The 12,242-nt window shown below is 42.9% G+C and overlaps 2 protein-coding genes across 8 annotated transcripts in view; one reads left to right on the top strand and one right to left on the bottom strand.

Moving 5' to 3' along the window:
• Positions 1-1,363: 1,363 nt before the first annotated feature.
• On the bottom strand, positions 1,364-12,241 carry SC5D (sterol-C5-desaturase). The gene is made up of 5 exons (XM_083481170.1): positions 11,800-12,241; positions 10,375-10,592; positions 8,482-8,614; positions 6,181-6,281; positions 1,364-4,756 (listed from the first exon to the last, which is right to left on the bottom strand). Exons 2-5 carry the CDS (start codon positions 10,582-10,584, stop codon positions 4,304-4,306), a joined length of 897 nt encoding a protein of 298 aa, XP_083337296.1. The 5' UTR covers positions 10,585-10,592; positions 11,800-12,241; the 3' UTR covers positions 1,364-4,303.
• The window catches only part of LOC310696042 (uncharacterized protein), a 43,274-nt gene continuing 42,978 nt past the window's right edge, over positions 11,947-12,242 (top strand). For 5 of the 7 annotated variants that reach the window (XM_083481179.1, XM_083481180.1, XM_083481178.1 and 2 more), the window contains exon 1: positions 12,113-12,216. The gene's annotated coding sequence lies outside the window, so the exon portion shown is untranslated. Of the gene's footprint in view, positions 12,052-12,112; positions 12,217-12,242 lie in introns of those variants that run through there. The other 2 variants (XM_083481173.1, XM_083481176.1) reach the window with 2 other exon arrangements.

Genomic DNA, 12,242 nt, shown 5'->3' with positions numbered 1-12,242 from the left:
TTAAATGTATGGTGTGGGCACAGCCCTTGTATTTTAGGAAAACCAGACCATAGGATGCAGAGCTGAACCTAAAATGGCCATTCTATGTGGCAGCTCTCAAAAGTGAGAAGGCGGCAACCAGGTTAACTCCAGCAGTCTCACTGGGGCAAGCCAAAAGTGGGCTATTCCCTTCTGGAATCGCTGTGGCTGTTCCACCTTGTAGGTATTTAAAAAGATATATACACTAAATTCATTTTACTCTTCTTTCCATCTTTTTCTTCCTTTGGCATCATGTTTAGTAGTTTGGGCAAGATTTCGTCTGTGTTATTTTTTGTTACCCTGCTTAGAACTTTAGGCAGCTTGTGAACAAAAAATTGTGATTGATTGTACTATCAGCTAGCAATAATATTCAGTGCTATTGGACAGTATTCTAGAGGAGAGCAGGGTGGAAATTCAATCTGCACGTTGGGAATCTGGAAGGGAACCAACCTAATTTGCACGTCCTAAAACAATACATGAACCAAAACACAGCTTTCTTTTGGAATTCACTTTCCCAAATGTTCTGATGTAATTCTCCAGCCAAATAATGTGTATAAGCATTAGTGAAAATAGCATACAAAAAAAATCCTATAAGGGGAACTGACCCCACAAGATTGTGAGCATTAGGCATACAAAAATATGTTGTAAGAGAAACAGACTCTAAAATGTGGACAAATTTTCATGAGGACTTTAAAGAAATCCATAAACCCATTAAAGGAATGTGGACAACTGGGCTAAAGACTGGAAAAATGAGAAACAGAAATTGACAGATCCCTATCTGTAAGTGGCAAAAAGGGTGTGGGTGTATGTGTGTGTGTGTGTGTAGAGAGAGAGAATGAAAGCATGCGCTGTAATTCCCCAAAGGGATCCCATATAAGTTGACCCCACAATGAGCAAACGTCCAAAACTTTTAAGTGGTATCATTAATTACAAAACAGACAGTTTAAAAGAAAAGAAAGAAACAGAGAAAGCTTTAAAATGAACGTGACTGATGCTCTGACCTTTGGTTTTGGACATTCAGGGTCAAGCATGTGGCTCAGCTAGAAGGATGGAGTCCGTATGCATTTGGTGAACAGATGCCTTATGTTAACCACAGAGGTACAGTGGTACCTCGGGTTAAGTACTTAATTTGTTCTGGAGGTCTGTTCTTAACCTGAAACTGTTCTTAGCCTCAAGCACCACTTTAGCTAATGGGGCCTTCTGCTGCCACTGCACAAATTCTGTTCTCATCCTGAAGCAAAGTTCTTAACCCGAGGTACTATTTCTGGGTTAGTGGAGTCTGTAACCTGAAGCGTCTGTAACCCGAGGTACCAGTGTATATGGAAACACACTCATTTATACCCAATTCCTTTTAAAATTCTTTATTATTTGTCACCAGGAAACATTAGTATGAGTGATCAACAAGCAGATCAACAACTCCATTTGGAATCCACAGTCACTTTTTAATTATTATTTACAGACAACAAAATACAAAGCCCTATTATCCCTATTTGTTTTGTACCTCTTTAGACAGACAGAATGTCTGACTTAACTAATGGTCATGCCAAGGCTGGGAGAGGGGGCAGAACCCTTTCTGCAAACATGGCACTTCAAACCAAAGGTGAGGAACCAATTTTTGGCCTGCCTAACCCTCCAGCAGCTGCATTCCAGTGATGGGTACAGCCAAGTCAAGTGCTTGCATGGCCATTAAAACACATACCAACAGGTAAGGTAGCTGTGCACACGCATCAGAGGTCCCTACAGCCACATAAAATATAAACAAGATTTTCTCACTGCCTTCCTCTTGATCATTGTCCCCAACACGCCAGTCAGAACCAGCTGACTTCTCTCTACTGCAACAGTTAACGATGGATCTTCAAATAATGTCAGATGGCTTCAGCAGCTCCTTCTTCAGCGACAGCTTTCAAGAACCCCTAGATTGAATCTCACACAGCCTATGTTAATTTGCATCTTCAGCTGAACAGATGCATATATGTATTTTAAGAGAAGGAAAAACACAAGGTGTTCAGATCCTTCAGTAGGATGGAATTATTCATGATTCTCTCAACAGTAGAGGTAGCTTTCCACATTAAAAAACAACAACAACCTGAACTCAGCTTTCTTCAGCTTCTCCCTGTTCCTACCCAAGCAAGGACGTGGATGAAAGAGAACAAAGGAATTACTAAGGGATTTGTTTCATGAGTGCTGGGGGTTATGTGAAAGGACAGTGAGGCATTCACTATGAATATGCTTTGTTGCCTAATCAGTGGAAGTTCCTCTCCAACAGGACCCTGATGATTTCTGCCCACATAATGTCATGCACAAGCATGGGGGCTTTAAAAAAAATGCAAGCTGTATCCTTGCAAAATGCAATTATCACCACATATACACCGTATTACTAAGTAGCACTAAGTTGCTCCGCAGCGTGAGGAGATGCGCGTCACACAAAGGAAAAAGGAGCAAGAATGGATGCAATTAACCAAATTATTGGAAGGGCTGCCCAAAAAAGGACCCCAAGTCGTTTACTACAGTCATCAATGACTCACCTCTATAATATGGCATGGTCTCACTTGGTGTGTGTGTGTGGGGGGGGGGGCACTTCCTGACTTCCTTTATTCTGAAGGCCAGAAATTTTTGGTCTCAAATCTTCAGTGGATATTTTTTGCTTCTTTACCCAGTTCAGGATACAAGCAAAACGGCACACACAAGCAAACTTACTTGTGACATATGCCTTATGTAGTTCTAGAAAGCTCACAACTTGCGTTAATTTGTAGGTAATTTGTAAAGCTTCATAACTTTAATAGCAGTCATGCTTTTATCTCTTGAAAGCCTTTTTTTTAAAAAAAGAAAAAGACAGTTTCCACAGGCTGCTGCCTGGTTTAACCAGAAAACACAATCCTTCACATGATATAATTATCAGACGGAGAACTCCTTTTTGCAACGTCTCTGAAATTCTATGCATTTGTCTATATCAAAGCAGTAAAGCATAGCACTGTTGAATGTTTTTGGCATTTAGACTTCAAAGTGACACATGCTGAGAGGAAAGAAAGTAACAGCAAATTGCAAAAAAGAAGAGCCAATGAGACAGCTTAGAAAATGTGCTGGGTTTAATCTACTAATAAGTTGACTAATGCAAGCACCACTAAAATAAGCTTACTGGTGGACTGGACCCACTGACAAGGCTCAAAACCTAAGCCAACTCCACAACAGGATTCAGCTCTTAAAAAAACTTCCCAAGACGGCTTTTTTTCACTTGACCAAACCTCTGTCCCCTTCACTCTTATAGGGCCCCTCGAGAATTGCAAAGAGCGCTCTGCAGCCTTGAGAATCTGATCATTTTTGTCTTTAGCTGGATCACATTGCTCTGCTTCTAATATACAATGCACTCTATGGAAAGGCAACGTTACCGTATGCTTCACTGCGATTCCCTATAAGATAATCATCCAAAGGATTCCTGAAAGTATAACAAAGGCATTCTGAAAACATAGCAATAGTTCCTTTGCCTTATTTTCTGCATTTGCATTATGATGCTTTCAACAGAGGGACACTGAAATACCAAACAAGTATCTACTCCACAACAGAAGTCAGACATCAACCTTGCTGTTCAATTAAGAAAAAGGGCATTTAAACACATATTTTCTAAAAAGCTAGGGAGCATCTTTTGAAAACAACCTATAAAGCAATCTGGACATGTGATGCTTCATGAAAAACCATCCGTTTTATCTTATCTGATAAACTGGGGCACTTGGAAAACAGAAAGTGACATGAATGTTGCATGTTTGATATTCATCCTGCAAGCCCATTTTCAAGCTAGTAAATGCAGTCACAAAGGCAGCTATCTACTTTGTCAACTCCACACACTGACTTATAGCATCTTGCTGGAATTACAATTGAACTGCAAACTATGGATTCAAGAGTGTTAAGGGTCGCACAAAGAAGCAAATGGCTTCTAAACTCATTCCAATGGCGACAGAGTTCATGTCAGGTTTCGGCTCCTATGTATTGTGCAAGAAAAAGGAGTGTTCCCAAATTAACTTACCATTAGCATCATCAGCTACAGGCATTTTCTCCATTACTGTATACAACAAAGTTGTTGCTCTGCAACTAGCAACTTATGTATTTCTGCCTTATCAAGCGTAGTCTTCATTACAGAACTTAGTTCTCAATTATATAATTCCATCACCAAGATATCCGAGTGATGTCTACAGTGCCTGTCTCCCAGTAGTGTTACAGGAGAGGGAAGTTTATATACAGTTATTTTAAAATAATGCATATAGGGCTTTCCGATCCTTGGAGAGGGAGGAGCCTATTTATTTTTAAAACTGCCTTCCTCTAGCACTCCTTCATCCCCACAGCCATTTTTAAAACTGCTCAATTTGCTTTCTTTTAGCTTTTTCAAATAATCATGGGGCCCTTTCCCTTCAAAAGAAGAAGGGTTTTTGTATGAGCCCCCAATTCTATCCCAGAGTGTAAAATACTGGCCATAGTTGTAATCAAAGTACAAATGGTGATCAGTGTGATGGGCGGCACCATTGATAATTTCCTTCAGTTTGCCAGGAACATGATAGTCCCCGTCATGGATGGAGATTGTCCAGATATTGACGAAGACATAGAGGCCCAAATAGGTCACCTTGTGCAGGGGAAAAAGGAATGGGTAGATGTGATAAGGGACGCTTTGAAGGAAGCCATCCATGGGGTGAAAAGCATGGCTTGCAAATGGAGTTGGGATCTTCCACAGGTGATGGGGCTTGTGCAAACGCTGTGGAAGAAAAGAGAGGAATTAGAACCTTAGAATAGAAACAAGAGAGAGCCCAGAACACTTTCACTTTAATACAGCAACAGAAAGCATCACCTGTGGCAACGAAAGACCATTCTGAGATGCCCTGGCAGCGAGGTGGTGGATTATTTGTGTGTGTGGCTACTACAGGTATGTGAGAATCAAGCTAGGCTTCTATTTTATTGAAAAATAAGATGGCAAAGATTACAATTCTGCTACATGAACCCCTGGCCCGACTACATTTAAAACCTAGTTCACAGTCTTTAAAAAGCAAAATGTGGAGAGTTGATGGGTGGAAAGAGAGATACAAAAAAGGGAAATGTAACTGTCAAATTGGACCACGCTTTCCATAAGGAAGAATTAACGCATCTAAGGCTTTTTAGTTTAATTTAGAAAAAGAGAGACAACTACTATCAAGTTATTTGGTGAAAAGAGTGAAATCCATATATTACTGAGTGTCTGAAATACTTCCTTTTGTTGGGCTACATCAATTTCTTTCTCTGTGCTGCTCATGATTTATACATCTGTACTATGTCTGTCCTTGCAGCCACTGTGTTCTGTCCTATGTTTTGATTACACTTTTTAAAACTTTTCTTTTAAAGAAAACGTTCATTCTCTCATTTTTTGCCACCCTTTTAGATAATTTTCCCAGCTCTACTATATTCCAACGCCTTCCCCTTAGCAGTTGGAGAAAGGTAACTCCTTGGTTTTCTCTTCTTATTGTCATACTGCACCACCCTTGGGGCCATACCATCCTTTGCATTTGATCCTATCAACAGTGGGCTGCTGGTGCTAGTCTTTTAGTTCTCTGGCTTTTCCTGCAAGTTAAGCAAGTAGCCTCTAGGGCCAGATGCATATTCATAAGTTTCCTACCTCAAAGTATATATTTATCACACAGCTTCACGCACATCTGCCTTGAATCCTATTATTAGTGGCCTACAGTAAAGCAAGTTATGTAGACATTGAACAGAGAAATTAGACTCAAACAGCACAACTCAGAAAAGCTTAAGAAGCAGCAACATGCTACCTAGCTTACCCTACTGCTGCATATGACCACATAACTGATTTGCTGCAGAGGAAACAATGCTAGAGAAGAGCACAATGGATGCAAGTGTTTCCTATCTCCAAACTGGCTGATCCTTGTAGGAACTCTAGAAAAGCCTTCATGGATCAGACTGAGGTACATCTACTCTAGCATTCTATTTGCACCAGCAGCCAGTCAGAGGCAAGGCATGAAACGGATGGTCCTTCCCTGCTTTTTGTCTCCAGCATCTGGTAATGAGGGATATACTGCCTTGATACATGGAGAGTCCCTTCACTCCACCCTCATCTGCACATGGAATGCATCCTCCAGATTGGGTGCACTGTTCTCTAAGCATGTCTTACTAGTTAACACTTTGCCATACCTTATACAAAAGCTTATGATGGAGAAATCGATGAATCCAGTAGATACACATATCAGTAAAGAAGAGGAAAGAGAGCATGCTGAGGATAACACCAAACCAACCTAGACAAAAAAATGAAAGGCATGAGTTTCTTTTTTAAATAGACATTTAAGAATGTTTAGAATATTTCTGGATTTGTACAATATTAGATTATGAAAACAAAAAGTAGTTTTTATGAAATCCATTTTGAAAGAAGTTTCCTTACTTGAGCCTTTGGCAACGCTGAATCTCAAGCAAACAGAGCTAATTAATACATTGGAAAGGATCTGAAGGCTAAAGAGATAAAACCTGAAGAGCAACTCGAGCCGAACAAAGTCTGTTTACCATGGCAAGGTGCTCAAATAAGTACAAAGGCGATTTAGAAACACATATTGACTAAGCCGAAGGCACTGCTTTACATATTGCTGACCTACAACAGGAGCTCAGAACGTCTGGCCTGCAAACCATTCTTTGCCTTCCAGAGGGTCCAACTTGGCCACTTCTTTGCTAAACTGCTTCCCCTTGTCAATCAGACGATGTCATCTGACATCACTTGTCAATCATCTGTGGTCAACTGAATTGTTGCACCCTTGCCACAGCAACTTCGGATGCTGATTGCTCTCTCCATGGCTAAAAGGCGAGCATAATAGATATTCTCAGACACACATAATACTTTGCCTCACCCACACATGGCTGGCTCATGACCAGCCCTGTCCTCTTGTTAATTAAGGGCACTCTGGGAGCTTCTTTCTCCTTCACTTTCTCCAGATGAGATTTCACTGGAAGCCTCATTACTTCGTAAGCAACTTTTCTCCCTACAATTTGTGCTCTCTCTCTCTGTGTGTCTCTGCCTTTTATATGGGGGTGAGTAATATGTGGGATGAAATGCTGTTGTAAAGCTGCAGTGGAAAAACTCCCCATCCCAAGGAGGTTGCTGAGTGATCTGCCCAGGTGCCCAGAAGATGGGCTGAGTCAGAGCTGAGAAACAAACCTGAGCAATACTTCCCTTGCGTGGAGTAAGTTTTTTTTTCTTCTGTTCCAGATTGGAGGACCCAAACTAACTGATCCAATTTATAAGAAAGGAGATTCTGACTAAACATTGGGGTGGGGGTGGGGATTCTGATAAGTGCTGTTTCACAGCGGAACAGACTCCCTCAGAATATGGCAGACTCTCCATCCTTGGAGGTTTCTAAGTAGAGGTTGGATGGCCATCTGTCAGGGGTGTTTCAGCTGTGATTCCTGCATTGTGGTGGGTGCGCTGGACTAGATGACCCTTCTGTCTCTACAAATCCCATGAAGTCCTCCACAATAATGGCCCTCATTATTCTCCATAAAGCAGAGTTAGGTGCATCTTCTTCCATGCATGTTTAAGTGTAAGGGAAGCCCACAAAAGCTGCACATCCTGGAAGAATCCTGTTGGGGAAGGAAGCAGCGGCAGCCCACCTCACAGCACTGGTTGGAGAAGATCTCCTAATAATTATACCCTTATTACCTGCATGGCAGGTGAGCAAGATTCAGCAGTGGCATAAACATCCCATGACAGACAATGGAGAGAGTTGCCCATCTGCTGCATCAAAGTAAATAGCAGGGTGTTTTTTGCTCTCTGTGGTGAAGTGGTCAGTGTGAAGGCAAAATGAGGGGTGTGCAGTATAGCCTGAGACTGAGGAGGGTGTGCAATTGAAAAGCTAGCTCAGGGACTGGATAGCCATCTCTCAGATATTCTTCAGCTGCAATTTCTGCGTTGCAGGGGTTGGACTAGATGGCCCTTGGGGGTCCCTTCAAATTCTACATTCCTGTGATTCTACTGTCCTTCCCAGCATCTGTTCAAGTTGTGGAAGGAATTTGAAGGAGAGAAAAAGCAGGTGAGGTTTTGCACTCTATCTTTTCCTGCTTTTGCACACTCAACCCCTTCCCTCCCCAAAACAAGGACAATGGGGAAATATCAGAGCTCAGTGGTAGCGCATGCAGAAGGCCCCAGCGTCTCTAGGTAGTGCTGGGAGAGACACCTGCCTGAAACCCTAGAATGCTGCTGCCAGTCTGTGCACACAATACTGAGCTAGATGGACTAATGATCTGACTCCCTTTGTTTCTAGTGCTTGGGCTTTAATATGCATGCCATATGTAGCAAGGTCCCATGAGAAGAAATAAATAAGAGGCCATCCTATGTACAACAAATGGTGGCTAGAAGAAATGAGAAATAAGTTACATAAAGTGGACTCTTGAGATAAGGAAAGGACAGAGACTTTGACTCGATAAAGAGGACATGCCAAGCAGTTTCCTTACCATAAGGAGAGTCATCAATGTTATCATAGAGTTTGCTGTAGCCTCTGACTTCAGCAAAGAAGATGGCAACCGTGGGGATACTGATCCATGGCATTGATTTGAGGGTGTATTTGATTTCACGCTGCACTTGATTCTGAACACAGGAGAAGACACTTTGTATAAAATAATATCCTGTACATTTACAGCATTTTTGAAAGTTTAGCACAAATATTATCTCAGTAGTCCTTTTAAAGCAGAGACATATTGTTATCTGCATACTGCAGGTGAGACGCTGAAGCAAAGAGAGGATTGTCTAATGTCACATGACAAAATGATATTTGAAACTGAGATTTCCTAGCTTAGTTTTTGCCAGTACAGTACGCTGCTTTGAGAAGCGTGCATGTTTTAAAAATGCAAGTATCTATTCTTCTGCAAAGCAGAAAGATAAACAGGTCATGTTTCTTTGTGAAAAACCTTGTTAAAAGGACTCATCTCAGACAGATGAGGTTTACTAGACCTGGTAAGGAAAGGCAAAACCTACTCCCAATCAGGTAACAATGCTTGGGGCCGAGCTAGCTGTGAGATTCCTAGGACCCCGTCCCTTACTGTTGCCTGCATTCTGCTTTAGAGCAGGCATAGGCAAACTCGGCCCTCCAGATGCTTTGGGACTACAATTCCCATCATCCCCGACCACTGGTCCTGTTAGATAGGGATGATGGGAGTTGTAGTCCCAAAACATCTGGAGGGCCGAGTTTGCCTATGCCTGCTTTAGAGTTACTACCCTGGGGATCTATACTTATGGCAAAATAGCTGCGAGGCTCTGCTTGCTTCCTTTCCCCCACAAAACTACTTTAACCTCACCCAAAGAGCTTTCCTTTACTAGAAGAGCTACCATATTTTTCGCCCTATAGGACGCACCTTTTCCCCTCCAAAAATGAAGGGGAAATGTGTGTGCGTCCTATGGGGCGAATGCAGGCTTTCGCTGAAGCCTGGAGAGCGAGAGGGGTCGGTGTGCACCGACCCCTCTCGCTCTCCAGGCTTCAGGAAGCTCTGCGCAACCCTTGGGAGACCAGCGCGACTTCGCGCCGGTCTCCGAAGGGTTGCGCAGAGCTGCCTGCATTCCCGGGCTTCGCGCAGCTCTCCGCAAGCCTGGGGAGACCGGCGCGACTTCCCGCTCGGCTCCCTAGGCTTGCGGATAGCAGAGCTGCTGCCAGTCAGATAGAAACTTGTTAGGCAAGATCAGAGTTACATAATCCAGATGTTGCTGTACAACAATTCCAATTGCTACTGGCCACTGGGAATGCTGACTGGGTGTTGAAATCTGACATCTGTGAAGCCCTAAATTAGGTACTAGATATACCAATGATCTTACTTGGAGTACGAGTACTTCATTTGTTCATACTCCAGTATTCCAAATTAGTTTACATAAGCACTAGAGTCACCACCGCAATCATAAACAAGCAGGTTCCGAAAGACTAGGTGGAAAAGTCACCCTTATAGCTCTTTAAGCTCTATGAACTGAAAAGGCCACCTCACTACATTCCAGGACCCAATGAACATTTCCACAAAATAGTTGGAGCATAACAACCTTAAGCAGCATTATTAGGCCTAGAAATGCTAAGAGAAGAAAATGCTTTCACTGAAATTGCAAATCACACTGAAAACACCCATAGTTTAAATCTAAACTGTTTGCATTTCAAAATGTTAGTGTTACAAGGATGTTCCAAAATGACCATATTGGTTAAAATGTGACTGCATTTACTAGGGTGAAAACAAACAAACAAAAGCACCACACACAACAGAGGTCTGTCTGTGTACAGACATTCCAGAAAGGTACATACAAGACTCTCTGAAGCCTAGCCACAGACCACTGAAGAACTTAGAAAAGGGAAGAGCTGTGACACAGTGACTCACCTCCAAATACTGAGGATGTTTCTTTAGAGAGTGATCAAATATGAAGTAGTAGCTGAAACTGCCAATCAGCAAATAAAGGACAAGAGCACCCACATTTGTTATGACAATAAGACTAATAAACTGTCGAAAAGGGTTATCTTCTGGCCATGCTGCTGGATAAACATAAGGTGTCAAAACGGAGTCATCTGCATATGCCAGGACAAGATCCATTGTTGTACCTGCATAAAATTGCCATGAATTAATGGAAGGGGATACATCAAACCTCAGTGAAGACACAAGAATAGTAACCTTGACAGGTAGGCTGTTCTAAAAATAGGCTACAATGCTGTGCAAATGAGTTCCCAAATGTTTAGTGAACTAACAATATACAAATAATCTAACAGAATGCCAGCATGGCTAATGAGCAGAGTCAATGAAGCAAAAAAGCTTTACTTTAAAAGTCTTATTCAAATAAAAATAATAAAGAACACATAATGTGGCAAAACAAGCATTAGTTAATGGGTGATACAAGCGGGGGGGAAATTGAAGAACTTATTGGTAAGACAAACTTTTACATAGTTTTTAGATACATCGGAAGTAGGAAACCACACAGAGACATGGAAAAAAGAGGCTAGAAAAGCTGTATTAATTCCTCATTTTGGCCTTCACTCTGGAAGGTATCCTACCAACTTTCGGCACTCTTAATAAACTATAGCTCCCATAATTATTTCGGGGAAAAGACAGCTATGACTGTTTGAAGCAGGCTTCCTCAAACTCAGCCCTCCATGTTTTTGGCCTACAAATCCCATGATCCCTAGCTAGCAGGACCACTGGTCAGGGATGATGGGAACTCTAGTCTCAAAACATCTGGAAGGCTGAATTTGAGGACACCTGGGAAGTGACTTTATATTGTGATGCCCGTGTGGTGCAGTGGTTAGCGTCAGACTAGGATCTGAAATCACCCATGAGACATCTGAAGGCAGCCCTGTTTAGGGAAGTTTTTAATGACTGATGTTTTAATGTATTTTTAATCTTTTGTTGGAAGCCATCCAGAGTGGCTGGGAAAACCCAGCCAGATGGGTGGGGTATGAATAAATAAATAAATAAATAAATAAATTATTATTAGTATTATCAGGAGGGACGTTGGGCCAGCCACACACTCTCAGCCTAACCTAACCCCACAGGGCTGTTGTGAGGAGAAAATGGGGGGGGGGGGACATACATGCCACCTTGAGCTACTCAGAGAAAAAGGTGGGATATACATGGAACAAATAACTAAAGCATGTTTTAAATGTATGGCCTGAGTAAGAGGCAGTTTTGAGGACAAGCTACAGAACCTGCCAATTTGTTCCTGCTGTTTCAAAAAGAGCTCCTACAATTAAAAAGCCACCATGACGCCCAAGCAGATTGAATTTTAAGCCCCGCAAGTAGCTGCATCCTACTTACCCAAAAGGGGCTTGCGCACAGGAGGAGGACCAGAAGGTGGACTAGTGGGGGGCTACACCCCGTTGCATTCTGGGAACCGCGCCCCCCCTTGCTCGCCCGCCCGGCTTTTGTCCTTCGAGCCGAGGGAGGCCCCTCGCCCTCCACAGGTGTTTCCCCTGCCTGCCTGGTCCTGCGCCGCTTCTTTCCTCTTACTCCGCCAAAAGCGCCGCGCAGGTCGAAATCCAACGCTCTAGCGACGTGACGTATGAGCAGGTAAGCGGTGGGCGTGGCCGCTCCGGATAGCGGCCAAATGGCCGAGGAGGGAAAGAGGGGGCGGGCAAAGAGAAGGACGCGCTAGCCTGATGGGACGACAGCGCCCCAGGCCAGGAGTCGCGCGACGCTGGCCTGTTGTGTGACGACGCCCGCGCGTGGCTCAAGGTACGGCGTCGGATTGGACGGGTCTT

The sequence above is a fragment of the Podarcis liolepis genome (assembly GCF_965112155.1).
Source record: "Podarcis liolepis genome assembly, chromosome: 16".
NCBI classification, from domain to species: domain Eukaryota; kingdom Metazoa; phylum Chordata; class Lepidosauria; order Squamata; family Lacertidae; genus Podarcis; species Podarcis liolepis.
The sequence above is the reverse complement of the archived record's forward strand: the minus strand, read 5'-3'. Positions and strand labels throughout refer to the sequence as shown.

Coding starts and splice junctions, on each gene's coding strand:
- SC5D (XM_083481170.1), bottom strand. CDS start 10,584: ATGGATCTTGTCCTGGCATATGCAGATGACTCCGTTTTGACACCTTAT. Junction 8,615..10,374: donor AACATCCTCAGTATTTGGAG/GTGAGTCACTGT, acceptor TCCTGTGTTCAG/AATCAAGTGCAGCGTGAAAT. Junction 4,757..6,180: donor ATCATAAGCTTTTGTATAAG/GTATGGCAAAGT, acceptor TTTCTTCCACAG/CGTTTGCACAAGCCCCATCA.